Source organism: Colletotrichum tamarilloi (genome assembly GCF_030869305.1).
Source record: "Colletotrichum tamarilloi strain Tom-12 chromosome Unknown Scaffold_54.1, whole genome shotgun sequence".
In the NCBI taxonomy this organism is placed as follows: Eukaryota; Fungi; Ascomycota; class Sordariomycetes; order Glomerellales; family Glomerellaceae; genus Colletotrichum; species Colletotrichum tamarilloi.
Window position 1 is genome coordinate 3,691 of NW_026849437.1, and position 25,020 is coordinate 28,710.

At 52.1% G+C, this 25,020-nt stretch overlaps 10 protein-coding genes across 10 annotated transcripts; 5 read left to right on the forward strand and 5 right to left on the reverse strand.

Annotated features, from left to right (window-relative positions):
* Positions 1-1,490: 1,490 nt before the first annotated feature.
* Positions 1,491-4,350, reverse strand: CTAM01_10881 (nitrogen assimilation transcription factor nit-4; the record flags this gene model as incomplete). The annotated part of the gene is made up of 7 exons (XM_060526893.1): positions 1,491-2,054; positions 2,131-2,332; positions 2,428-2,583; positions 2,650-2,868; positions 2,968-3,100; positions 3,159-3,915; positions 4,258-4,350. The coding sequence occupies 7 exons, from the start codon at positions 4,348-4,350 to the stop codon at positions 1,491-1,493; spliced, it is 2,124 nt and encodes a 707-aa protein (XP_060378384.1).
* Positions 4,351-5,050: 700 nt separating this feature from the next.
* Positions 5,051-6,232, reverse strand: CTAM01_10882 (aliphatic nitrilase; the record flags this gene model as incomplete). The annotated part of the gene is made up of 3 exons (XM_060526894.1): positions 5,051-5,716; positions 5,788-5,965; positions 6,075-6,232. The coding sequence occupies 3 exons, from the start codon at positions 6,230-6,232 to the stop codon at positions 5,051-5,053; spliced, it is 1,002 nt and encodes a 333-aa protein (XP_060378385.1).
* Positions 6,233-7,202: 970 nt separating this feature from the next.
* CTAM01_10883 (phenylacetaldoxime dehydratase) lies at positions 7,203-8,306 on the forward strand (the record flags this gene model as incomplete). Its single annotated transcript, XM_060526895.1, has 1 exon — positions 7,203-8,306. One exon carries the CDS (start codon positions 7,203-7,205, stop codon positions 8,304-8,306), a length of 1,104 nt encoding a protein of 367 aa, XP_060378386.1.
* Positions 8,307-8,553: 247 nt separating this feature from the next.
* On the reverse strand, positions 8,554-9,141 carry CTAM01_10884 (uncharacterized protein; the record flags this gene model as incomplete). Its single annotated transcript, XM_060526896.1, has 1 exon — positions 8,554-9,141. One exon carries the CDS (start codon positions 9,139-9,141, stop codon positions 8,554-8,556), a length of 588 nt encoding a protein of 195 aa, XP_060378387.1.
* A 2,435-nt stretch (positions 9,142-11,576) lies between these two features.
* Positions 11,577-12,476, forward strand: CTAM01_10885 (carbonic anhydrase; the record flags this gene model as incomplete). Its single annotated transcript, XM_060526897.1, has 2 exons — positions 11,577-11,748; positions 11,830-12,476. 2 exons carry the CDS (start codon positions 11,577-11,579, stop codon positions 12,474-12,476), a joined length of 819 nt encoding a protein of 272 aa, XP_060378388.1.
* Positions 12,477-14,383: 1,907 nt separating this feature from the next.
* Positions 14,384-15,571, forward strand: CTAM01_10886 (uncharacterized protein; the record flags this gene model as incomplete). The annotated part of the gene is made up of 1 exon (XM_060526898.1): positions 14,384-15,571. One exon carries the CDS (start codon positions 14,384-14,386, stop codon positions 15,569-15,571), a length of 1,188 nt encoding a protein of 395 aa, XP_060378389.1.
* A 332-nt stretch (positions 15,572-15,903) lies between these two features.
* Positions 15,904-17,181, reverse strand: CTAM01_10887 (uncharacterized protein; the record flags this gene model as incomplete). Its single annotated transcript, XM_060526899.1, has 1 exon — positions 15,904-17,181. The coding sequence occupies one exon, from the start codon at positions 17,179-17,181 to the stop codon at positions 15,904-15,906; it is 1,278 nt and encodes a 425-aa protein (XP_060378390.1).
* Positions 17,182-18,377: 1,196 nt separating this feature from the next.
* CTAM01_10888 (uncharacterized protein) lies at positions 18,378-19,898 on the forward strand (the record flags this gene model as incomplete). The annotated part of the gene is made up of 1 exon (XM_060526900.1): positions 18,378-19,898. One exon carries the CDS (start codon positions 18,378-18,380, stop codon positions 19,896-19,898), a length of 1,521 nt encoding a protein of 506 aa, XP_060378391.1.
* Positions 19,899-20,294: 396 nt separating this feature from the next.
* On the reverse strand, positions 20,295-20,654 carry CTAM01_10889 (uncharacterized protein; the record flags this gene model as incomplete). Its single annotated transcript, XM_060526901.1, has 1 exon — positions 20,295-20,654. One exon carries the CDS (start codon positions 20,652-20,654, stop codon positions 20,295-20,297), a length of 360 nt encoding a protein of 119 aa, XP_060378392.1.
* A 2,793-nt stretch (positions 20,655-23,447) lies between these two features.
* On the forward strand, positions 23,448-24,259 carry CTAM01_10890 (uncharacterized protein; the record flags this gene model as incomplete). Its single annotated transcript, XM_060526902.1, has 2 exons — positions 23,448-23,947; positions 24,004-24,259. 2 exons carry the CDS (start codon positions 23,448-23,450, stop codon positions 24,257-24,259), a joined length of 756 nt encoding a protein of 251 aa, XP_060378393.1.
* Between the last annotated feature and the right edge of the window lie 761 nt (positions 24,260-25,020).

Sequence of the window (25,020 nt, forward strand, 5' to 3'; positions counted from 1 at the left end):
TGTTCCGGATGAGACGGTTGGCCGTGGCACTTTTTGCTGTTCCAGCGGCAGTTTGCTGAGGAATTTCACCTCAACCCCCAAAACGCATGGACCAGCTCTTTCCCCTTGTTGCGTTTTCCCTTCACTTTCTCTCTCCTTCCCCGGTGAGAGGGACTGCAATGCAAGTCTGCGCGTGTTGCCAGATTTGTCAGACTCGCTCTTTCCTTGGAGGGTAAAATACCGGTAGACTCGGATAGAAGCAATACGAAATGAAATGCAAGAGAAAAGAAAGAGGGTAAGCAGGAACGACCGAGGGTAAATCGCAAACTCCATGCAGGTGCAGTGCGAGTGCGGCTTCCGCTCTTTCTCTCTCAATTATCCCACCCGGCTGCTTGCTTGCTCAGTTGGGATTTCGGGAAGAGGAAGGAACACACTGGTGACTGGACAGTGAAAGGTCTCGAATCTCGATCGGTGGGCCCAGGTCAGATACCCATCACGTGGGTCCATGTGAGGAGGTGCTCCCATTGGCTGTACGGGTGTTGCCAGCCAATGGGAGGTGTTCGGAGCACGCTCCTGATATTGGGTGGGTTCTGGGTACACCCCTCCACCGATGGCAGCATGGGAAAGTGAAAAAGGGAGAAGGTAAGGTCGATCTGTGATGTGGAAAGCGAAACCGATTTGGTAGGACCTGATAACTGCGACGGAGGCAGGAACAATGGCAGTTGGGAGGGAAAACACGATGGAAAGTGCCAAAAACACCATCACCAAAAAAGGGTCCTGACGAAGGAAAAAAACAAGAACCATAAACCACAGCACAGTCTGACGGATACGGAGACCAGAGACAAAAAATCACAAAGGAGGGGGAAGAAATGAGACGGAGCAATCAGACCAGCAAAAAGGGCCAACGCACTCCGACAGAATTCACCGTCAATCTGCATCAAATCGGGCATCAAACCCGTCAGCGGCTGTCCCGTGCGGGTTGAACCATGCCATTGACCACCCTCCAAGGCACACCAAGAGACACCAAGGGGCACCAAGGGCCCCAGAGTTTGCGGACGACGCTCCGTACCCTCCGAGCTAAGGTATGCTGCTAGTCTCAAAGTGGAATCACCAGTCAGCGATCTTGAGCACAATGTTGCATAATTCAACCGCCGCTTTGCATTACACCTCAATCTGTCCTTTTATACATCGGCACCTGCCGCCGGCGCTGGACCTGAGACCCCTCTCTTGCGTCAGACGGCTTGGACTAGCCCATATAACACGAGTCATTCAGCTGGACTCGGCGTTGCTGCGACTTGGAATTGCCGTATTGTCCCCTTGACGCGACATTCTTGACCGAGTATACCTAGTCTCTACTAAGTATCCGTCTTCTTACCGATAGACAAGACGCTGATACACACTGACAAGCTAGAGAAAGCATCCATCTCCCTCGAAGGCTCTCCACACCAAGGGCGAGATATACCGAGACATTCAGACACACCAAAGACGCCCGCTAAGATTACTCATCGACTTCACTCGACGACCGTATTCAACACATCGTAACCACTCTCCGCCAGCCATTCCTTCACCAGACTATCCGTGTACTGGTCAGGCGTGGCCACGTCAAAAAGAAAAGCCAGAGGATCGCCCTGGCCATCGCCATCTGTTGTCTGCCCTTGACCCATCATTCTGTCCGCGTCCGCAGTCCCACCTTGTTGATACGACTGGTGCTGGTTTTGTTGCTGTTGGTCATTTGTGTTCGGGATACCAACGGTAACTCCCGTAGCGGCGGCGGCTGCTGCTGCTGCGTTTGCCGTTGGTCCAGAAATGGTGCCCTCGACCCCGCTGAGTCCACCCCAATGCTGCAACAGTGAGACATCTTCACACTGGTACCACTCTCTCGCCAAGAGCCGCGCCGCTCGCAAGGCCCTGTTGCTCCACGCGCACCACGCTGTCCGCAAGTCTCGCAGAGCATCAACGCACGTCTGTAAGTGCCGTATCGCCTGCTGCCGGTTGGGGTTCGATGGCCGGGCATCAATTAGGTGGATTACCACGGCCGAGAAGCACAGGTGGACCGCAGCAATGGGGATACGCCGCTGTTCAAAGTATGAGATGTGAACCAATCCTCGGTAGGGGGACAAATCCGTAAACGAGAGGGGAGAAAGCGCTTACCAGCGTGTATTGCTGCTTATAGATGCGCAGCAACCTCGAAATCTCAGCCGCCGAGTGGCGGCACGTTGCCATGTGCTGGTTGTCGTATCCATCTCCATCGATGCTGCCGTCATCGGTTGGCGTATTTACGCTGACCGAACGTCTCTTTCGCTTATGAACGAGCGGTCTATGTAAGAGGATTAAGTGTGCATGATATTGAATGCTGCAATGCAATCATTGGTTAGTCATCGCCCATTGACCTGCTCACTTACTTTTTCAGAGAGAAGGGGTGCATCGCAATGCTATCACAGAACGTACTGGAAGAGGCAAACGTGAGGAAGCATCGGGACCTTTGGCGAGGCCGGCAAGCGAAGGTAGCTCGGCAGCTCTCTGTAGTGCGTCCGTAACTGCACGTCAGTTTTGCTAACGACGTCTTCAATTTCTCGTGTCGACAGTTTGCTGTTAGCGGCGTATCTAAAAGAGACAATGCGTTAGAAGAGTTCGCAAATCAGAATGAGCGTGAGGCTAGGGCCAACATACATTATGTCCATTGATTCGCAAGCAATGGTAAACGTCTCTGACACATGACAAGCTGTTGATGAGATGTGTGAATGGACCCCGAGAGACTTTTCGGAGCCCAGCGTGTCTGACGTCGGTAGCCATGGAGTGTACTCTTCGTTGCTGTCTATGCTGGGTTTTGGGCAGGAAATGGTGGACTTTGGCGTGCTACTTGGCCGGCCCAGCCCAGTTGAAAAGAGCCTTGGGATATGTCAGCTAGCTGCTCTATCACAATCTCATGTGAGATGGAACATTCCAAGTGAGAATAGGAAGAAGCGAAAACAAAAGCAGACTGCTCACTTATCGACGACATAACATCCCCACCACGTCACTTTCCGCGCTTCAGCCTCTTCTTCGGTGAGCAGACCGGCAGTGGCCCATTTGGAACAATCGAGATGAAGCCCAAGGTTATGCGCCATTCTCGTTGCGTTTCCTTGCACTCATTAGTAGGTTACCCTCACGAGGATTAGATGCATAAACATATGACATACCAGAGTACAGCCACCCCAAAGCCTCCTTGCCATCCGACATGATCCTCAGCGCAAGAAGACAGGCGGCCTGCACCGTCGTAATCGTCGGCGCCTCACTCTCATACAAGAGCAGAATCTTGGCGTGCTCGCCAAACGCATCTCCAGCGGTACTAGGATCATCCGGCACGGACCGCAGCTCAGGACGATCAGAATACCGCGCCGCAATAGCAAAGATGGAACACAGCAACAATGGCGAACAATACGTCCCGTCATCCTCGCCGCGGTAGCTCCGCAAAAAGGCGCTCTTGTGAATGACGTAGTTCCACGGGTTCTGCCAGCGCCAATAGAGCTCGAGGAGGTGGGCTTGCAGTTCGTCCGGGACGGTGACCATCTTACCTAGCTGCGCGGCGGCGAGGAGGCCCTGACGCTGCATCTTGAGGGAGGGCTCGCGCGGGTCCGCGGCTGAGTCGCGCGGTTGTTCGCGGACGAGGTTGTAGGAGGACTGGGAGCCGAAGTAGTGCAGCTGGCCGTCCTCGATCACGTTGAGGCGGCCGACGAGGCCGGTGAGGTCCGAGAGGGGACCGCCTCCGTCATCGTCGTCGTCGCCGGCGCTGTCGTCTTGCGGGTCGTGGTCCTCGGTAGTCTCGGCGGCGAGGTCGCCGGAGGCCGGCTGGGAGCCTAGGGAGACGACTTGGGCTTCTAGATGTCGGATCCGGGCTTGCAGGGATTCTACGTATTTCTTGCTGGGTGGTCTGGGGACGGTGACACACGGCCGTGGCTGTCAGCGGCAGCAAGCACGAACCGGTCGTGATGAGATCCACATCTTTGTGGGACTCGCGGGTAGACCGGAGAAGGGGGGGGGGGGTTGGAGCTTGGGGCTTGGAGCCTTTGGAAAGGGGAGGGGGGAGGGGGAGGGAGAGAGAAGGGGGGAGGCCCTTAGTTCACGACTTACCGGCGTTTATTGTCTGCGTGCTGAAACTCACACTCGGTGCCTCTCCTCGTACAAGAGCCACAGATGGGCTGCTGTCCATCGCACTGGCGGGGTTTCTGGTGTCACTACAAGGAAGAATGGCGAAAGGGAAGTGTTGGGAGGTAGGCTATGAATGGGGAAACGACTTACTCGCATGCGTCTCTGCCGGCACGCGAGGCAGGCGATAGAGACCCGCTGTCTCTTTTTGCCTTCGGGCTGCCGTTGGGGAAGAGAGGTCGACATGGCTCAGGTGAGTATCAAAAGCCCGTATAGTCGGTACACGCGGGCATGTTCTGGAGGGGGGGGAGTACTGTGTATGAGAGCAAGGAAAGCAAATAAGCGCAAATATGGGCCCAGTCGGCTAGATTTTACTCGGTTGACAGAAAAGGCATTTTCCATCCAGCAAGTCAGTTGTGGATGTGTGTTTCTGACAGGTCCCGACGATATGGTAGAGACCGCAGTTTCAATATAATTCAACTACCGATGGGATGGATCATGGAGGAGGGGAAGGGAGCCAACGACGCGCTTCAGTTATGAAAAGAAAAGAAAAAAGGGAGAGGGAAAACCCCGCACTTCCCCAATCAACGCACGCTCAGTTATCGAAAAAGCTCCGCCCAATCCACCCGTCTGCTTCTACTAGACCAAACTCTAAAACACAAAGGGGAATGGAGGGGGGGGGGGGGGAGCATCAGCTGAGACTCTAAGCTGAGGTATTAGGAGGGGAATTATTTTGAGAGAGAGAATGAAGATAATTACTAACTAAGCGAAGTCACAACTAATTATATGCCGCTCAACTTCCTCTACTCTCTACTTGACAACAAAAGACACTCATCCGACAAGTTCGCCAACGGATATATCTCTTCCTGGGAATTCTTCATCATCCGTCACTACTAACTAGAAACAGCCTCTGATCTCATCATTGCTTCATCCTCATATCCTCCTCTCAAGGGTCGGCCACGTAGTGAACGGGACGCGCAGGGTACTTGTTCACCCGCAGACTCAGCTGGTCAGGACGGCAGTAGTGTCCGACAATATCGAGGTTCTGCTTCGCTTTGGCTTTCTCCGCGAGGTCGACATCAGCATACAAGATGCACTCCTCCCCAGGCGGCGGGCGCTTCACCAGTTCCTCGCCAAAGGGGGAGTAAATCATGCTGAAGCCGCCACCCGCGCCGACCGAGTTTGTCGCGTACCCAAACTCGTCGATGCGGCACCGCTTCTTGGACTCCTCGCTGACGACCTGCGTGCAGACCATGACGAAGCACGCACCCTCGAGCGCCACCACCTGCGAGAAGCGCATGCTCATCTCGTCCGTGATGTGGTGAGGCCAGTCGGCTTGTCTGACGCCGTCCTTGTCGGTCGGGTGAGGCCAGAGGACGGGCCAGCTGGAGACGTGCAGGTCGACGTCCTGCTCGTACTCGTAGTAGCGCAGGAGCGTCTGCGTGTGCTCCCAGCAGTTGAGCCCACCGATCTTGACCGAGGGGTGGAGCGTGCTAGGCGCGACGGTCTGCAGGGACTCGCCTTGGCCGTCGCCCCAGTAGGCGCGCTCGACGTGGGTCGGCTTGATCTTGCGGCGGTGGTGCACGATGACGCCGTTCTCATCGATGAAGGACTGTTTTGAGATGTGAGAAAGCGTTCTCATTGAGAAAAAGAGAGGTGAGAAGGAAGAGGCAAGTGCCTTACCTGGGCAATGTACAAGGTGTTCTTGAATCTCTCGCTGTATCCGAGAACGACAAACACACCGGCCTCCTTGACGGCGGCGCAGATGCGCTTCATCTCGTCAGAGTCCTTGACGAGCGAGTTGCGGAAGTACTCGTCCATGAAGGCGGCATTATCGGTGGGGGACTTGGCCCAGATGCTCCTTTCGACGGTAAGAAATTAGCCAAACCATTGACGCGGAGAGCGAAACGAAAGGATCCGTCGCGGACGAGAAAAATGGGGAGGATGTGTGTGTCTCAATTCTCACTCACCATGGGTATCCGGGAATGAAGACCTCAGGGAAGCCGACGACATTGGCGCCCTTGCTGGCAGCCTCCTCGATGAGAGCGATGGACTTGGTAACACCGCCCTCGAGGTCGTTCCAGGCGGGCTCGGCTTGGATGGCCGCGATCTTGAGCTTGGGAGCCATTTCTGTGAGATATCCGGAGTGTATTTTAAGGTAAGAGTGATTGGGTATTGAGGGTTTATGAGGTGAAATGAGAGAGACTGTTGAAGTGCTGGATGATATTCATCTGAACTCGACTTCATTCACGGGCAGATTCTCTCTCTTTTGTAGCTCAAAAGCGAGGCTATTCTTTTCCGCCTGCTCCAACAAACATATCTAGATGAGGGGTTCTCCTGTGCCGCATCGCGAGCGGCTCAGCAATATCCTATCCAACACATCTAGAGATCGTCTGTTTACTGCTAAAAAGGACATCGCAAACTATCCCAGCCTAAGGGCCCTTCTATCTCCTACAAGTTACATATTCCCCAGATTTCCCCAACGGTTAAGCAATACCCTATCCGCATCGTTGGTCCCTCCGTCTGATGTCGTGTCACTTCCCGAGCTGAGCCACTAGCGCGTTATCAATGAAATCCGGGGTAATTCGGTGAGGGAGAGGGGTTGAAGCCTGCAGACAAGAGTAATGCACGCGATCCGCGTGGTGGGGTTAGCTTCACCGGTTGAGCACTATCCTATCTAGTGCATCCATGATTAGCTTGGTATTATCGATTATGCCGTTGGTTGGAATTGGGAGTAATGCGCCCGAACCATCTTTGTAAACATGAAGGTTTCACTTCTTCTCGTCGGATCCCTGAATTGTATGACCTCACTGCCCGTCTGTTCCGTCCCAATTACGTGCACATTATCTGATATCCTCACTAGTGGTGTTCACACCATAACTTCGTTTGAATCGTTTCTAGAATAGCTTGACAAGTGTTTTGGCAACTAATCCGACAAGATGAGATTGCGGAATATTCAAGCCCGCAATGATTATAGGATGAACGTCATCTATATCCTCCAGACGTAACCCTGGGTCTTCAAAAGAGAACCGCCATATTGTTGACTTGTCCCCCCACACTACTATCTCAACCCTTCACCGAAACACACAGTCGCCGCCATGGAACTCGAATCCGCAATCCCAGAATGGCTCCGCAAAGAGCGCACCGTGCCTGCAAGGACACCACCCGGCTTCACGCCCCCCTTCGAGCTCTACAGTTCGCGCTTTCCCAAGACCATTAAAGACATAGTCATGGCCATCATCGGCGCCCAGTACGCATCCGCAGACCTCAACGACGGTGGGGCCCTGAAAACGATAGCCTCCTTCACGACCTCCGATCGAGTCGCCCCGGCGTCACGCCCGGCCTTTCACGAAGCCGCGGCTGTGGTAGATAATCGGGGGTTCTACAACGTTGCAGTGTTTGCGTACTGGCCGAGCAAGACCGCGTATGAGGAGTGGTCTACCGAGAGCGGTTTCCGGACATGGTGGAGTGAGGCGAAGCCCGGGGACCAGCCGCGGCATGGATGGTTCTTGGAGGTGTTTCTCCCGACGGCCGACCGGTTCGAGACTGTGTTCTCGACGGCCGTGCCGGAGGGTGCGGCACACATGAGAGACAGTGTCAGTGGACCCATCAAGGAACACGTCTACTGGGGGAGCATGAGAGATCGCCTGCCCGTATCCCAGACAGACGAACTTCTCGGAGATCCGGAAGAAGAAAGCAAGCAGAAGGCCAACGGATCAACGTCACAAAACGGCGAAACCCATCTGCCGGAGAGGGTCCGCGTACAAGGCAAGAAGAACCTCACTGTCATCCGCTCGGGACAGGACTGGTCCGCAGCGCTCCCCGAAGAGCGGCAAATCTACCTCGATGCGATGCAGCCCCCGCTGATCAGGGGCATGGAATACCTCCGCGATCATGGCGACGAGGTTGGCTGCTTCAGCTGCCGCTTCATGGAGATCGTCGACCCCGTGACGGCCAAGGGCGGGCATGATCGGACTTTCGGGCTGGCGTACTTTGACAACCTCGCCTCGCTGGAGCGCTGGAGTAAAGAGCACAGAACGCACCTGGCCATCTTTGGCGAGTTCGCAAAGTATGCCAAGAGGTTGGGGGATCAGATGTCCTTGGCATTATTCCATGAGGTTCTGGTTCTGGAGCCTGAGCAGCAGGTCTTCGAGTACATTGGGTGTCATGATGGGACGGGGATGCTGAGTTCTTTGCAATGATTGGTTATAATTAAATGAGTACTTCATTGGACACGTTCTGTACTCAACGTGGGGGAGTGATGAACGTTTTTTCCTTGGCTAGCACTCGCCTTCTGTCCCTGATTTCCTTGGTCATGAAGGTGATACGCAGTCAGTCATTGTGTCCAATCGCAAAACTACCTTACATCGTTACCCAAACGCTCTTGCCCGTTTCCAAACTCTTGATATATCAACTGGCTCATAGTGAACCAAAGAACACATTCCTCAACTAGGTATCCTTCACTGGGTCGGCGATAAAGCCATTATCAACCCACGCAGTACCATCAATACCATAAACCGTCACCCTACATTCGCCCGAAGTCATGCCATTCATCCTATTCGTATTCGTACAGAAGTAGATGAGCTTAGTCAAGGCCTCGCCCAATCGTGGAAATGTTCCTTGTCTGATATTTGCCCTCTGCGCGGGGCCTATTCGGTGGCCGATGCAGCACTTGCCTTTCTCGTGATCAAGGCAGTACCGACGCGGCTTCTTCTTTGTCGTGTAGCGTGCCAGAGCAGGCTGAACTTCCCATAGGAGGATCTTGCATACTTCGACCGGTGCGAGATTCGACTCGTCGCACCTGTAAGGTCTTTTGACATCGTCGAAGTCTGCTTGTTCTGGCGAAATGCCTGGCTCGAGCTCTTGTCGGCGTCCTATGTGGGAAACCGCGGTGTCTTTCTCGAGGCTTGCGTCATCTTTGGTGGTTGGCGTGATGTAAATGAATTGGGCTTCAGCGTCGTCGGATTCCTGGTCCCAAATGGTGAATTTGCCCTGCTCTTTGGACCATTCTTCTGTGAGAGCCCAGCGTGAGTCCATTTTCTTTCCTCGACGAGAGTCTCTCTTGGCAGCTGTGACGTGAATATTTATGTGGTGTGGCTGATCTACCTCTTATAAGCTTCTCTTCCTACGGCCACATCTACATTTCTTGCACCGCATACTGGAGAATGAGTCCTATATTGTATGAAGATTTGTATGTACTCACCCTGTATTGATATTCCGTGATGGGTAATGTTGATGTAAACGGAACAAATGAATGTGAAATTCGATGGAGAAGGAAAGTGTGGGAAACCCAGTGGTCAGCACCTTGATAGCGAAGTCAGTGCCGTCTTGTCCCAACGCTTCAGGCCGAAGCTTCGATCAAACATTAGCCCACCTTATGTGGCCTACAAGGTTGCGGTTCAACACGACGCCACGTCCCATGTTGACGTATGTCCACTTAGGCAAGTTGCTCAGGCCTACCAAGATGCTTCGGAATTTCTCCTTGTTCATATTAGCTACTTAGCCGGCTTATTCGTGCGCCTGGAATCCATGGAAAGCCATACTTTCCGTGGTGTGTATCCTATCTCTGTATTTGGTATCACATGGCTTTCACCTTCCACAGAAGCACTTCTTCGCAATGTCCCTTTCTTGCCAATGATGTGGATGAATCTCGTTTACAAAAAATAATGGCAATTTCGTCGGTCCTCATAGATGACAGTACTACTTAATACCTTCATATCCATGTAGCCTAGGCACAGCCTGCATGTAAGTCTACATCACGATCGTATTCGGGATTCCAAATCCTGACTATCCTAGCTACGGATTCAATCGAGGACTCTGCCAAGTGGCCTTATAGTGATTTTGCGCTGCTTGCCATGAGGTAGTTTGAGAAAAAAGTAATTATATGGACTGGGCTCTATCAAAATATTTGCTTTTGCCGTTGACGAGTTATTTGATCTCGTTTGTATCCATCAGCCGCGAAATACTCTTTTGCACAGGAAAGTCGGTTTTAGATGCCAGGAGTAGTTCATCCTACTTCGACGGCTCTTCTTATTGTCTCTATTCATCCTTGCTCTCAAAATAAGACTCTCTGTCGGCAGAATTGAGTGAAGCTACACCCGCTTAAGATGGCTTGTACCCATTTCACTCCCCGAGCAGACATGACCACCGGCGATTCACTGTCGTCCACCTGTAAAGAGATAAGGTATCAACAGAAAGTCATTCTAAACATTTCCTCAGCAATCGGGGGCAGGAAGTTGAAAGCGATGTTGAGCCTCCCTCCGGCTGGCCCCTCCTGAGAACTAGCGCCAGTCTCAGATTGCCCATGTCTTGCATGGCCGCCTACACTCTTGCAGTAGTTCTTGGCACTCATGGTTTCCACGAATTAATTCACGATCAGATATTAACCAGACTCCATTCGCGTCCAGATGAGATCTCACATAAGCGGTCTAAGTCTTGCCCGAGTCTAGACTTTGCGTCGCCGGAGGAAGCCGCATCGGCAATTTGACCACGTGCTCGGACTAAACGCCTTTTGCTCTGTTCACTGGTACTGTCTCTGCCTAGGGCCAAGATAGTCGAGGATGAGAAACATTTCGTGAGTACGGACGAATCTTGGACCAAGCGCCATTCCAGATGCCGTGATCCAGGGCTCGACCAAGGAATTGAGGGAAAATGGGTGAGATTCCCCGCCTCGGAGTCTTGGTAGAAACACAAACACGTTCGATGAGGCGTCAGCCAAGCCACACGAAGGTACACAACGGCCTCGCCGCCAAGTGTAAAAAAGCTGTAGAGAGTAAGGACTTAGCCACCAGTAGGGCACATCTCACCCAGCCGTGCCCAGCCGTGCCCAGGTTGACCTGTCCATCAGAACTAACGCATCCTGTAATTTTACGCCACCGTCCCATCTCTGCCCCGAGCTTGCGGGATATGATTGATAAAGAAAGGCTAATAATACGGGCAATTTACGGACAAAACAGCGATAATAGCGGTACCTGTAGAGGGGTTCACGCAAAGCTAGCGGTATAACGACGCAGAGTTTACCCTGTACTCGGGTCAATGCGTTGATTCTGCCCATCATTTCCGGCGCATCTCTAATACGGCGCGCCCAGAGAGTGTCCTGCGCGCCAAGCATCATGGAAAACGCGGCATCAAGGGTTCAGAATCTGACGATAAAGCAGTGCTCCCTTACCTTTACTTTTGCTTAGCATGTCTTGGCTCCGGCGGTTACAACGTTCTACCAGTCATGCATCTCGAGGTTCTCGTCCTTCCCTCCTCGGAGGATTTCTCGAGGCCGGTTACAATGCATACGGGAGGCGGAAATGAACCCCCTTCCCAAAGGTTATACAGGCCGACCAGGAGGATTTCCGTGCTTCGCCCCGCAGTTCGCTGTCGAGTAATAGAGTATAAAGCTTGACGAGGCCCTCACGGTAAATAGGTTACGATCGGAGGTCTATCGCAAATCGCAGCTAGTTTCTCCAGATCCCGCTATCATAATGATCACGACAGTATTCCTTGGCGCGCTGCTCATGGCGTCTGATGTCCTCGCATGTGCGGGACACCAGAACCACTATGCCATGACAGACAGGAAGCGTGCAGAGATGGCTCCGTTGCCGGCTTCGGACTGGGCCTATGAGGCCTCGTTCAATTGGGGCCGCCTCAATCCAAGTAAGTTAAAGTTGCATTCGTGCCAAATGATCGTCCTTGATGGTCTGGACTGGAAGTACAGGTACTGACGCCGACACTCAGACTACACCTTGTGCCAGACCGGCACGCAGCAATCGCCCATTGCGCTCAGCCTCAACAACGGACTGGCGCTGAACCACATCCTCCGGTTCAACTATCCCAACCACACGGCGGGCAACTTTTACAATTGGGGCTACGGCCCCGCCTTCACCGTTACGCACCCGGAGGGCGTCTACACCGGCAACCCGTCCTTCACCTACGACGACATGAAGCTCTACCTTAAGGGCTGGCACATCCACTCGCCCGCCGACCACTCGGTCAACGGCGACAGGTCTAAGGCGGAGCTGCACCTCGTCCATGTGGATGAGGAGGGCCACGAGAAGGCTGTACTAGCGATCCGGTTGGACCCCGGCAACGCCAACAACACCTTCTTCAACCAGCTGCCGCCCATGATCGGCTTCAACGACGTCGGCGTCCAGCAGGAGATCGAGATTGACCACATGCCGGCGTTGAACAGCGTGCTGCAGTTCAACGAGTTCTGGACCTACCGCGGCAGCTTGACGAGTCCGCCCTGCCATGAGGGCATCCGCTGGTTCGTTGCGCGTCAGGTCATGTTTCTGGGCGTCGACCAGATGAGGGCCATTCTGGGCGCGAGCACATACAGCGCAAGGGCTGAGCAAGAAGTTTGGCAACATCGCATCAACGAGTGAAAAGGCTACGAAATTCACGATGTGAAATCTGTAGGGAGGGGCTTGAGCTTGGCTGCACTGGTGTGTGTGCCGAGGAGCTTGGAGAGCAGGACGCGGGAGTTGTGTGTGTGGCTGAGACCTCCATGTCGGCGCTTCGGCCGGGGGTAACAGCTTGAGAGGCGGTCACGGATGCGCCGGCGAGATATTATGACGCCTTTGATGAGTCGGCCGATCTCTTCTTTATTTTTTATCAAGTTTCCTTGGACCAGCATTTGATACCATTTAGATCTCTTATTATCTCACCATCACTTGTCACAAGACACTTGTTCGTTTTCGTTCCACGGACACGACGAGGTTAAATTGAGCTTAATTGCCTTTCCCCTGTGCTAGGTTTGATCCACCACTTTAGCGGACATGAGCGGACAGCTCTGCCCCTTGATGGCCCACCTGTGCCCTGTCAATCTTCTCTTTGGGGATTTGGGGTTGAGATTGACCCCCTCAAAAAGGCGCCTCATAAGGTTCCTCGTCTGCCGGTCATGAGTCGCGGATTCATTTTAGTGCCCTATAAGCAGGGCGATACCATGCCAGGAGGGCGGGTCACTGACCCAAATATACCGAATATAGTTAGGAAACACGGCGGTCTGCCAAACTGTCGGAGTTCTACGAGTAGCGCTCAAAGCCTGAAAGAGATCGATTTGCCGGTCGCTGAGATATTCTAGGAGACACCAGTGCCAGTAGTGCGTGGTAGAGATAGAAAGAACGAAGAGAACCACGACAATGTGAAAACTGTACAGCTTCAACAAGAGCTATGATCTTGCCGATTAGATCAGATTGCTCTCGGAGTTCCCTATGTCTTGCCGTTGATCCAGGCCCGCCCCTCATCTGGTCAGTCCCACGACCTCAACGCCAAGAATGTCTCTGGATGCTTTTTCCTAGGCCCAGCCTCAGTCACCCCATTTCCCATAGCCCTGGTACGTCACGGTGGCGTGTCTCTTAATATCTCGTCCAGACAGAATCTGCTCTCCATCTGATCAAGCCTATGATTCACTAAGCTCGCGTAAACTGACCGAAATGATTTGTTGCCGTTGCCATGGCGGGGATCAGCTTCGTAACCTTACTCGACTACGGCTGGAGACCCCGCTCTAGTACCGGCAGAGCTGCCAAACCAGCTAGCGACCGGAGCAATCGAAGTAAGAAAAAGTCAAAAGAAACCTTGGTAGCGAAGCTCCAATCAGGATACAACCTCAACCATCCACATCAAATCTCCCCCAAGAACTCCACTGCCGGCTCTCACATCCCAAAGACTCGTCCGCTCAACAAGCAGTAGGGCGAACGCGGATTAACCCATCTTGTTTCATCTAAAAGACGATCCCGATCCAATTGGATGAACCCGAGAGAAACAACGTCTCCCCACATGTTGGGTAACTTGGTGTCTTGGTTTCTTGTTGATCACTTACAACACAGCCCTGTTCAGCGCAATCACCGTGGCTGAGATCCCAGGCTGGACCATTCTTGGCCCATTGGGACGAACCGTCGCTGTTGGTCCGCTGATGCTTGGCAGCTGCACCTCTATATAATTAGCAGTGGCCGAGCGATGATAGTCCCCATCCGGCGGTGGATTATAAGGCAGTATGGATGGTGGAGTTGCGATAGTGCAGACTTTTGCAGTAGGGGACAGCGAAAATCACGGAATGTGACGGGTGTTGTTGACGTAGTGTATTTGTTGGACAGATTGCCGGGGTTCCAATGGCCGCGTGGTCCCGTTTCTTGATCACGTTGTCTCTGGGTCAATCCGTCGACGGCGGAATATCTCTTGCCTAGATCTAGACACAAATGCCCTCCGTCCCGCACTTCCCCAGACCGCGTGGACGCATGGGCTCTTGATTTTGGAAACCCATCTGATAATCAAACTCTTAGCGTCCGCCCCGATGCGTTCCGAACTCGCTTCCGCCCTCGGTCTCTTGGCCGGCCTGCTTACGGCTGCCGAACCGGCCTCGGCTCGGCCGGACATCTACGCCCGCTCACAACAGATCCGACGTCAAAATTCAGAATGCGCTGAGGACCTAGCTGACGTCCTGGATAATGCGCCAACGACGTCAATGTCATGGGGAGCTACGGCTTGCGATTATACGTCTACACTCTCAGGCTTAGAACTCTTCGTTACCTATGCCTCATTCAGGAGTCGAATGTCTTCTTGGTACAGCGACGATCTCGACGACATCACCAAGCTCGAAGCCAGCTGTACACAGTACAGCTCTATCTTTAATCAGATCCGGAACTGTTACGTGACTGGAGCTATCCCGACTGCCGCTACATCTACATCAACAACATCATCTTCAACTACATTCACTACTACGAGCACTGGGTCTGGAGGCATCACTACGGCAACTGTGACAACTACATCGACACCCGACAGTGGGAGCGGTATGGATGATGGCGCGAAAGCTGGACTTGCGATTGGGATCATCCTTGCCGTTCTTCTTTTCATGTTCATTGGGTACAAGTTCTTCATGAAATATCGTCAGAAGAAATTAGCCGACGCCGCAGCAATGTCATCGAATGCAAACGTTGGACCGGAAATGGGAGCCGCAGCCGCGGGAGGAGCATTAGGTGTCGCTGCTCTGGGTAGTACCAAGTCACGACCAGAGCAAAGCGAGGTGTATGCATTCAAATCAGAATTGAGCGGAGAGTCGAGACCAATGTCCGAACTCGATCCACGACCGATATCCGAGCTCGACCCAGCAGCAGCTGTTGCCGCCAGCGGTGCCACCGGCGTCCATCGACATGTTGCGGAGCTGGACCCTGATCCCCCGACCCAGCTGAGTGAGCTGCCAGCTGACAACTACGACCCAACCGCCACGACGAATTCGCCTCCCCCGGCATACGTCTCTCCGGTTACTGATACGGGTACTCGAAATACGCTCTACTCGGTGGTCTCTCCAGTGTCACCAGACTCGAGTACGATGCGATCGTCAGGATTAGGCATATCTACAACTTCAGAAGCAGATGTCTCGCAGGGCGCCGATAGTAGTGTTACAGGAGTGGAAAAAATGCCAACAACGCAGAACGAGACAGTGCAACAGGGATGGGGCAGAGGATGGATGCAAAGGGAATGAAACATTCACCATGGCCCTTCTAGTGAAGTGAATGGTACATCATATTGGCCATAAAAGCGAGAGCATAGACAGCTTTCACACGCATGAGCTGTGCGATGAGCAGGAAAAAGCCAATCGGTGGTGGTTCAGTCAGGTTTCCCAAAGTCATCGAATTTCTTGACATTGCTATCCTTGATGTAGCCTATCTCGACTGTCTCCTATTAGATACCCTCTTACTACAGTACAGAAAATTCATTCTTGTTTCAAATTCGGGTTATCATCGCCAAGCCATACAGCTGCTCGAGGATCTCACTGGAAAGCTTTTGTGTCAAATATGAAACATTATGTTGTCATCAGCACTTCTCTCGTGACAAAGGATGCTCCTGCAACTTTGCAATCGCATCAGCGATATTCTTTCCCACCTCCGCTCCCTCCTTGATGAATGTCACCCAATATTCTTTCTCGTCTTCCAGGCGGACACTGCCTGAGCGGATATACTCGAGGAGGGATCTCTCCCATTTTTCACGTAAGCTGCTTCTCGCCAGAATTGGATTCATCCATTCGGTAGACTCTCGGTCTGGATTGAGATACACAAGCGCTCCCAACAAGGACCTCCGTGTTCCCAGATTCGCCCGAACGCACTTGAAATTCACTCGGCACTGATGTTTGAGCCAGTCTGAGGCCGCATCCTCGGATGAGTACAGGTACGTCACTGATAGGGAGCAGAATGCGGTACAAAACGTGACGACGGCGGCATCCCAGCCTTGAAGTGTAGAGGCGATGATAATTATAGACCATTGTGCCATGATTGTGAATCGAAGCATCCAGCGAAAGAGGTTTGGCCGTCTGGGGAATACCTTACGCTGAAGTGGCCTATTCAGAAGAGCATTGACAGAGTTTCTCGATCCAATGAAAGCGTTCCAGTCCTGACCATTGAGACTACTGGCAGACACAATGAGCCTCTTCGATATGTTTCCGTTGTGTCTGCCAGGTTTAAGGCTGCGAGGCGCGGTTCCAAACAGTTGGCCGATAAAGTGTCCTGATGCCGGCATGAGAAGCAAGTATATCATCCCATAAAACGTGCCCGAAAGTAGCGAACAGATAATACCCGCTGCCCATAAGATCCACCCAGACAAGCTGACCAGAGCATAATGTAAAGAGACTGGGCCCCATACTATGTCGATGAGACGACGGATCGGGCCGTACGGACCATCGGATGTTTCATCTTCCACAACATACACGTAGAGCTTTTGCTGCCGAGTTCGATCTCCAAGGGCCACAAAGCTATTTTCAACCTTGACGTCGACTTTTTGACTCCTTAAGAATAGCCTCGTTGTTGCGGCTGCTGCACTAGGGTAGTGATCTCCAAACTTTGTGTCCATGCAGTGGAGTGTAGGCACTGCACCTGGTCGATCGAGACAGCATGCGTTTGTGGTATCATCTGTGGAGAGTAAAAGGCGAGCGCCCTTTGGCGATATTGGCCAACACCATGCGGGCGTAAGCCCTGATAGTTCAAATACATGGAGCTTGGCGGCTTCCTCGATGAATTCGATGAGGGCCGTAAGAGGAAGGATCCCGACAAGTTGCTGCGCCCAAGGAGGCAAATTTGGTAGCTCGATAGCCAGATTCATAATCAAAGTTGTCGATGAGGATTAGTGTTATAGTCTTTGCTGATTGGGCCCACTCGTCTCGCGACTTGACAAATAAGATCATGTTGCTAGGCAGCGCTGCTCAAAATTGTCAACTTCTGTGCTTGGACGCTGATGAGCCTACAGACGATAGAGTCTGTCAATGTTGCATTGGTATTGTTGGTTTCGTGTCTACGGTGACAAAGTCAGGCTTTAACTAGAATCAATTATGTACAATACGGCTTATGGCCCGAGCATCATGGGTCCACGAGGCGGCTTCCGCGAGACAGGTGGTACGTATAGTGAGTTGGGCTTCTACCGTCTCTTCCTTGGGTAGCTGTGCAGGTTGTGGTATCGGTCCCGCGCATGACCGTACCAACCTTTGCATAGGCACTTGCATTTACATGCAATCTGAAGAGAGGCTGTGCTCAATGGCACATTCAGAAATAAATCAGGAAAAGTGCAGTGCGGCACGGGCAATATGAACCGGTGGTTTGTCAAGGCGAAGACCGAGCATTGACAGCGGCAAAGGCAAGACAATCCAGGACCTCGACGTTGGTAGACCTATCATCTGGTTCGCATATGTGCGCAGCTGTTGGGAATCAGCCTGAGGCGGAGTCTGGGAGTCAGCCTGCAGAGGGGCGCAGTCTCAAACTCGGAAGCTAATCAACATGAACTGTTAGGAGATGCTCATGTACTGTAAGCGAGTCAAATGAACTTCTGAAATTCGTGATGCAGAATTAATTGATTCTTGTATAGGTCCAGTTCACCTGGTTTCACCCCGGTCAAGTAGCCAAACCCCAATATCTCCTTTTCCCTTTGATCCCGGACTATTGCAAGATGCTGATAGGTACGAAGCAGTGTGGTCACTGTATTCGAAAAAACTGATGCCAAAATAGGCGACTTTGAATGCAGTTGGCTTTGCAGCAGTACAGTGCCAATTTTGGGAACGCCATTGGCTCTGTCTCCTATACGTTCAATATGACTCCCTGCCAAAATTGGGCCAGTCACCATCCTCGCCCCTACCAGGTCGGGTGACCTCGGAACACCGTCATCCTATCTCAAGTTTGCCTCCAGCCGCCGCAGTGCGTATGGGCGAGGGTCTCCATATATTTCAGTTCCTACCAGAGTACGACACATCTGCAAACTTGTTTCCAAGGCTCGTGTAGTGCCTCCGCCGCACTTTTGAGTACGACATCATGTCATCGAACGATCGCAACATGTGGCCGATTGGCCCAGCAGGCCCCATACCCGGTACTGCCGAGTACCTCAATTGTCTTGTCGACGGCACCGGGAAGTGCAAATGTCTTTCCAGTCGCCCGAAGGCAGGGGATGACCCCAAGCTACCGAGATTTTTGAGCTTCTTCACAGAGATGGCTGTACAGGAAGCACGGGAATATAGCCTCGTGCCTGAACACCCGATGTTTGAGCGAGAGATAAATGCTTCTGAGACAGGACCATTTCGGCCTCCCATGAGCCGGTTGGACACCAGAAACATATGCATGGACTGCTACAAGAAAGCAGCCCCCGAGGGCTTCACAACATGGTCGCTTTCATACGAAAAGCGAACTTTTCAATATGGTACATTTCCACCTCAAATTACAGCTGGAAGCCCCATCGATGCCGACAGTTACTTGGGCGAAAGATCGATAAACTTCCCATCCTTCGATGCTCGGGTGATCTTCAGAAAAATGGCCCATGACGGGCGCCCTATCTATATCGACCGTCTACATGGAGAGACGAAGTGGATTCCAAACCTTACTGACAAGGTCGAGAGGGAAAGACAAAATGCGGCAATCAACAGAGAGAACGGTGCAGCTTACATGAGTGCTACGAGAATCTACAGAGCTGACGGGGACTTTGGTGCCGGGCAAAACACTACGGCAGAGCATCGAGTTGGCTACGGGCGGCTGGCAGTGGTGAGACCTGACTGGCGTCTTGCAATGCCGAGGGAAGACTCACCCCAGAAAACCCCCTCGATCCCTGCTACGGAGATGGGGGAACCTTCCGAGGACGAAGAAGAAGCTAGCCAGCAGATTACTGCTTCCAGACCTATCCGACGCGATATCCCCCGCGAGTGGCTTCCTCCCGGTCCGTACGCGGTTTACACGTACTACATGGAAAATGCTCATGGACAATGGCCTGAGAAGCCGCCAGTCAGGCGACTCTCGATATCTCGCGTTGACAAAATCGAGACAGATATGACTGGACTTATCAATCCAACCGCGCCGAGTCAAGAAGAATTAGCGCGCTTTGCCAGAGAGAAGGAATCAAGGAAACGATGGGACGAAAGGGAAAAGTATCTCAGTCGTCATGACCGCATCCGGATCGGCGATGCTTTGCTAATAGCCCACGGTTATCCCAAAGACAAGATCCCCAACATTCCAACCGAGGCCTACGAAGACATTGTGCGCATCTCGGATGACGATGACCGAGGTCCAGGCGTCTGGGAGTTGCGTGACTCTTTCACAGGAACAGGTACGCCAGGTGGTTTCTTCTACGAAAACATCAGCAGACAAGATCTAGTGAAACATTACTATCCTTCTCGGAGCCCAGGCTTAGGCTTGTCGAGTCCACCTACAAGGACTTTTCAAGTAAGTGATGCGGAGGTTTACCTGCAGTATGGCGATTGGAGTGAGGATGCTAGGTTCAAAGTAAACGTGTACTCTATCGAAATCACGAGACCTCAGAAGGATGAGACTGATGAAAGTGGGATCTGAGAAGATCATGGCGGTGCCTGAGAATTAGGAGCATTGTGTGGCATAACTTCAAGAAGTGTACTTGGTCCATCGTCATCCATTGATATGAAGAGTGCAGTTGATTGAATAACCCCTGTTCTGATTTTTGTCTTCTTCATTTTTGAGTCTCCGCGTTCTTTCATCCGAGCTCTTCTGAAAGCTCGAGTCACTCGGTGGTATCGTTAGCCTACTAGGTTGCAACCGTGAACAGGCTATGCAGAACTTTGGAATTCGGACACAGGCAATCACTTCCTTGTCGAACTTTTAATCCTTCTAAGTCTGAACAGGTGACCGACCCAGAACCCAATACTCTGACTTCAAAAATACAATCCCCTGGAAACTCCGTTTCTAGAACCTGCTCATATACTACTTCTAGGGCTATGGGGCACTCGTGGAGGACGGTGTTGATGTCGCACAGACGGGTGACGTGATCGTAGTTGGTGTCGTTGCGTGGACGTAGATAACCTTCTGGATCTCCGGGCCGATCCCACCCCACCAAGGCGCCGGCTCCACGGTAGTGGTGACGTGGTTGCAGCCGTGGCAGTCTGTAGGCTTTCCAATTGTAACTGTCTGGTTGTAGATTGTGATGGTGCTCGTTGGCTGGTAGTCGCCAGTGAAGCCGGGATCAAGAACCGTTATCGTTGTTGTGCATTCGCTTTGAGTTGCGGTGGGTTCGAGTGAGCCAGCAGCAGCAATACCGGCGAATGCCAGAAGCACAGAGTGAAGTAGAGATAGCATGTTTGGTTATTTGATAGATAGAATGATGGAAGTTGAATGCTGATTGCGACGGAAGTATATCGATACAACAGCTTGGCAAACAGTCTTTATATCTTGAAGCGGGGTCTAGAGTCCGCAAGACTTGCCCGGAACCCGTGGAGCTGAGATTCCCTGTGACTCGCTCGAACATCGGATGAACGGCACGCTAGATGAAAGCTACGAACCCATCGAGAGCTATTCGTGCTGGTTTCTAGCATTCTGAGAAGACTCTCAATATCGTAGAGTTAATGAATGTGGCTCGTGCTTCAACTCCACGGATCATCACTGGGCACTTTGAGCATGATGTTAATAAAACGAATCATAATTACCCCGTATAATCGGCGACTTCACTAGTCTTTTCCCCGTCCCCGAAGATCTTTAATGTGGAGGCTCAACTATTGCAACTTGTCAAGCCTTAGCAACTCATCTGAAAGTCTTGGACATCCCCTGTATTCCAGCTCGTGATCAGCCCCTTTTGAAAAGCTTGTTTACTGGCGGCCTTCAGGGTCCGAAACTTCCGCTGATGTTTCCTTGCAACTGATGATCCGACCGAGTAGCTGAAAGCTAGAAAAGGGGCGAACGAACCTTCATCGATGCGATTGTCATGCGCAAATAGGCGCACTGGTGAAACTTCTCACTTGAAAGCAGGACTTCGCGGGATTCCAACCCCTTTGTCAGGAGGAGCCCGACGCGTAGCCCTCTTCGGAGGTCAAGGCTTCATGCTCTTCTGCAGAAGAGCTTGTCGTCTTGCCCAGGAAGATATGCAGCGAGCCAGAGGGAGTGGACTAGGAAGCATGAACGAGAACTAATACTTACTAGCACTGATCTCAGTTTCTCACAGATGTGGTTCTGTCTCTTCAATAGCCAATTGATGGCTGCCATCAGCAACCAAATTTTAGCAACGATATCTCTACCATCACCCAAGCATGACGTTGTCTATTGTGGGCACAGCGAAACCGAGCAACTGTCTGCTCAGCTGATGTACCCTCGAAATCGACCCAATCGTCCGGAACTAAGCGCACCCAAACTGGGGCTGCAGCGATGAAGACTGATTTATCCTGTACGATCTTTCTGCATTTCTCGTTGTAGGTCAGACTCTGTTGTCGAGATTGTGGCCCAAGCCATGAAAACTCACATCTAACGACTGTCCAAGAGAAGAGCTTAATAACACTGATCAACGACATTACCACATGCGACTAGTATCTTGAATTCCTCAAGTCGTAGCCTGAAATGCAGACAAGTGCATGGATGCTAGAGCCGTAGCGATGCCGACCCAGCCTCGATATTGCTTGTCGATCTCGCATGTTTGAGATGTTGTCCAAGGCGCCAACTGTTGACCAGCTAGCTGCTGAGGATCTAACCCATGAAGCAGAACGGACTACCTCTCCTTGTATGGCCTCAATAGAGCAATATTTTGAACCACATTGATGATTGTACGTATGTCAATGCAAGAGCTGAGTTGGCGAAAGCCAATAGCCTCGAGTCTCTCCGGTCTCTTCTCGGGCGAGGTGGCTGTTTCCTGTCGATAACGTTGCCGATCTTCCAACTCGTGCATATGACGAAGGCCGAGCGCGCATGAGCTTCCGAATAATCGTAATTGCGTGGCTTGATGTGTTTCCTGGATGTGAACACTCAATGCAGATAGTTTCCAGCTGCTTGTTCTTTGACTACTATGACATCTGCGTGGAGCTCGGCGGGGGATCTGTACCTGAGTCACCGAAAATCACTACAAAATAGTCAGTCGAGTTTCAAGAACTTGTTGTAGCACCACGTTTGCAATAGAACATAGTGGGTGTCGAGTTTAGTTGAAGGGCAAAAAACATGCGATTTCATACCACAGAAATAACGTGCTCCCAGCGATGTCAGACAAGTCTCACTTCATTGGCTCTACCTCATCGCCAAGACCATTGCTGATCCAACAACAGCGCCGGTGTCATTCTTGCAAATGCCGAGCGAAAAAAGGGTTGACTTGAACTTGGTAGGGAGAAGAAGAAAAAAGCACAAAAAGCATCTTACTTAGCTTTAGACGATATTCCGTCGGATGTGAGGCTTTCCGGAAAATGCCCAGCAATTGATTCCTGAAAGAGCGCCCAAAACGGGCTGTGTTCGGGCGCGGGTAGGATGGAAAAGATCGTCAAAACTGCCAGCGGAGTATTGATTTTCAAATGTCCGTAGTAGCAAGCCGCGAAAGCCAAGTGTTTCCCACGTCAGATTCTCTATTGGGCTGCATTGGCAAACGATCCGGCGCGTCGCGGTGCGCATATTTGGGGGAGAGGGCCAAGCAACCGCCAAGGAGCTTGCCTCGAAATATTGACGCTACCGGACGAACCTAAACAAGACATAAACTCTCCCACTTGGTTGACTTGTGGACGGCAAGTCGCGCTTCCGCTGCCGAGTCCCAAGTGATCGGCGGCGTCATAACCGTGCTTCTGGTATTCGATGTTCCCCGGATTAGGAAAGTGTGCCAAGGAGCCCCCAACTCTTCGACGATTTGCTGCGCCGCGGCGACTACGGGAGAACGGGAGGCAAACACCGCAATCTCAATTCCCTTGGCCCATTCATCACGACAGCCCAGACCGCGGTAATGGCGCCGGCGTACAGCGCTTGATCGTTCCTCCGGTTCTTGGCTGAGCGAACACATCACCAGGCCGTAGCAGTGATGATGCAAGTGAGTGTAGAGGCGCTGTGGAATTGAGGGGAAATGACCGTACTTGCCGAAGATGCACCTGAGTTGTAGCTCGTAGCTGGATATCGAGGTTTACTACATATACAGAGATGAAAGCTCCCTCATTATTCCCAAGTTCCGATCTGTATCACATCATTTCATCCTCATCCACCTCTTCTAGTATCTATCAATCCCAACTGTACATTCATCCCCAGTCACTCACTATCTCCCATACCATCACAATGAAGTTCGCTGTCATCCCCCTGGCTTTGGCTACTGCTGCCTCCGCCGCTCCCATTGTCGAGGAGATCAAGCACGCTGTCGGCTGGACCAAGAAGGGAGGCAAGGGCAGCTGGGGCTCTTCTGGCCCCTTTCACTTCACCTCGACCTACGACGTGATCGCCACACCTGACCAGGTCGTCGATAACAACAACACCTTCACTGGTGGACTGGCCGGAGCCATTGGCTACTTCAACTACGGCATCAACTCCAAAGAGAATGTTATCTGCTACAACATCACCCTGGTCAACTTCCAGGGCGAGTACCAGTCCCCTGCCCGCACGGCAACCCACATCCACCAGGCAGAGAAGGGCAAGGCTGGCCCCCCTCGGTAAGCATATGTACAAATCGCTTGATAGAATCAGAATACTGACTCAACCTCACCAGCATTGCCTTCCCTAACCCGGTCGCTGTCGAGGGATACCAGAACGTCCGCCGCAGCGTCGGCTGCTTGACCGGCCCCTTCGTCACCGGCGTGAACGCTACCGGTGTCGACACTGGCTCAGGCTTCAAGGTCAGCCAGATTGAGGAGAACCCCGAGGGATTCTTCACCGATGTTCACTCAAGCCTTGCCGTACCTGGTGCTGTCCGCGGCCAGCTCGGCGAAGATTACAAGAAGGACTGCCCCGAGGACAAGAACTAGGAGATTTCCCCTAGAAACCAGAGTTGAAGGGTGTTGATACCACGTCGGCTTCATTATACATCGTGCCGGCGATGGTGGTGTTGTTACTGGTGTAAAAGGGTGTTGAACCCATAGTACCATCTATTCCGTAATTTTAATACTACATTTCTTGTCTACCTAAATCTTTTCGAACGGGGATTTTTCTACAGGACCTGGGTCTATGTGTCAAATTTCCTGGGTAAAGACGACTGGGCGATGAGATGAGCGATAGATTGCATGGTTGATCGATGGTTGATCATGCTAGACTTGGATGGTTTCCAGTCTCGCTATCAAATTGTGGCTCTACACGAATGTTCCTTCAGACACTGTCGCCCGCTGGGTAAGTATTTGGTATGGGTCTTCCTCTGGTGGAAGATCAATTACTATTTGAGGTGGCTCGACACAATAGCCAACACAGCCTCCCTTATAATTGCGAAATCTGGACTCCTCTTATCAAACCTGATAACGGTTTTTAAGGCCTGTTCTGTACTCAGTGGGCCAAGGTTCATGTCAGTCGATAGAAAATGTAATATCTTCCCATCATATCTCGTGCTCCTTGATTCTTCAATTTGTCTTGTCACTGCGCCAAAATTTCCTCGTCTAACAACACCTGAGCAAGCAAACTTTATGTGAAGCGCCTGTGTCTTATTCTGACCACTTGCTTTGCGCTATTTCGAATTGGCCACGGCAGGTATCAAAATGCTTGACACGTGCCGCGGTGCTGTGAGACTGGAATGAATAAC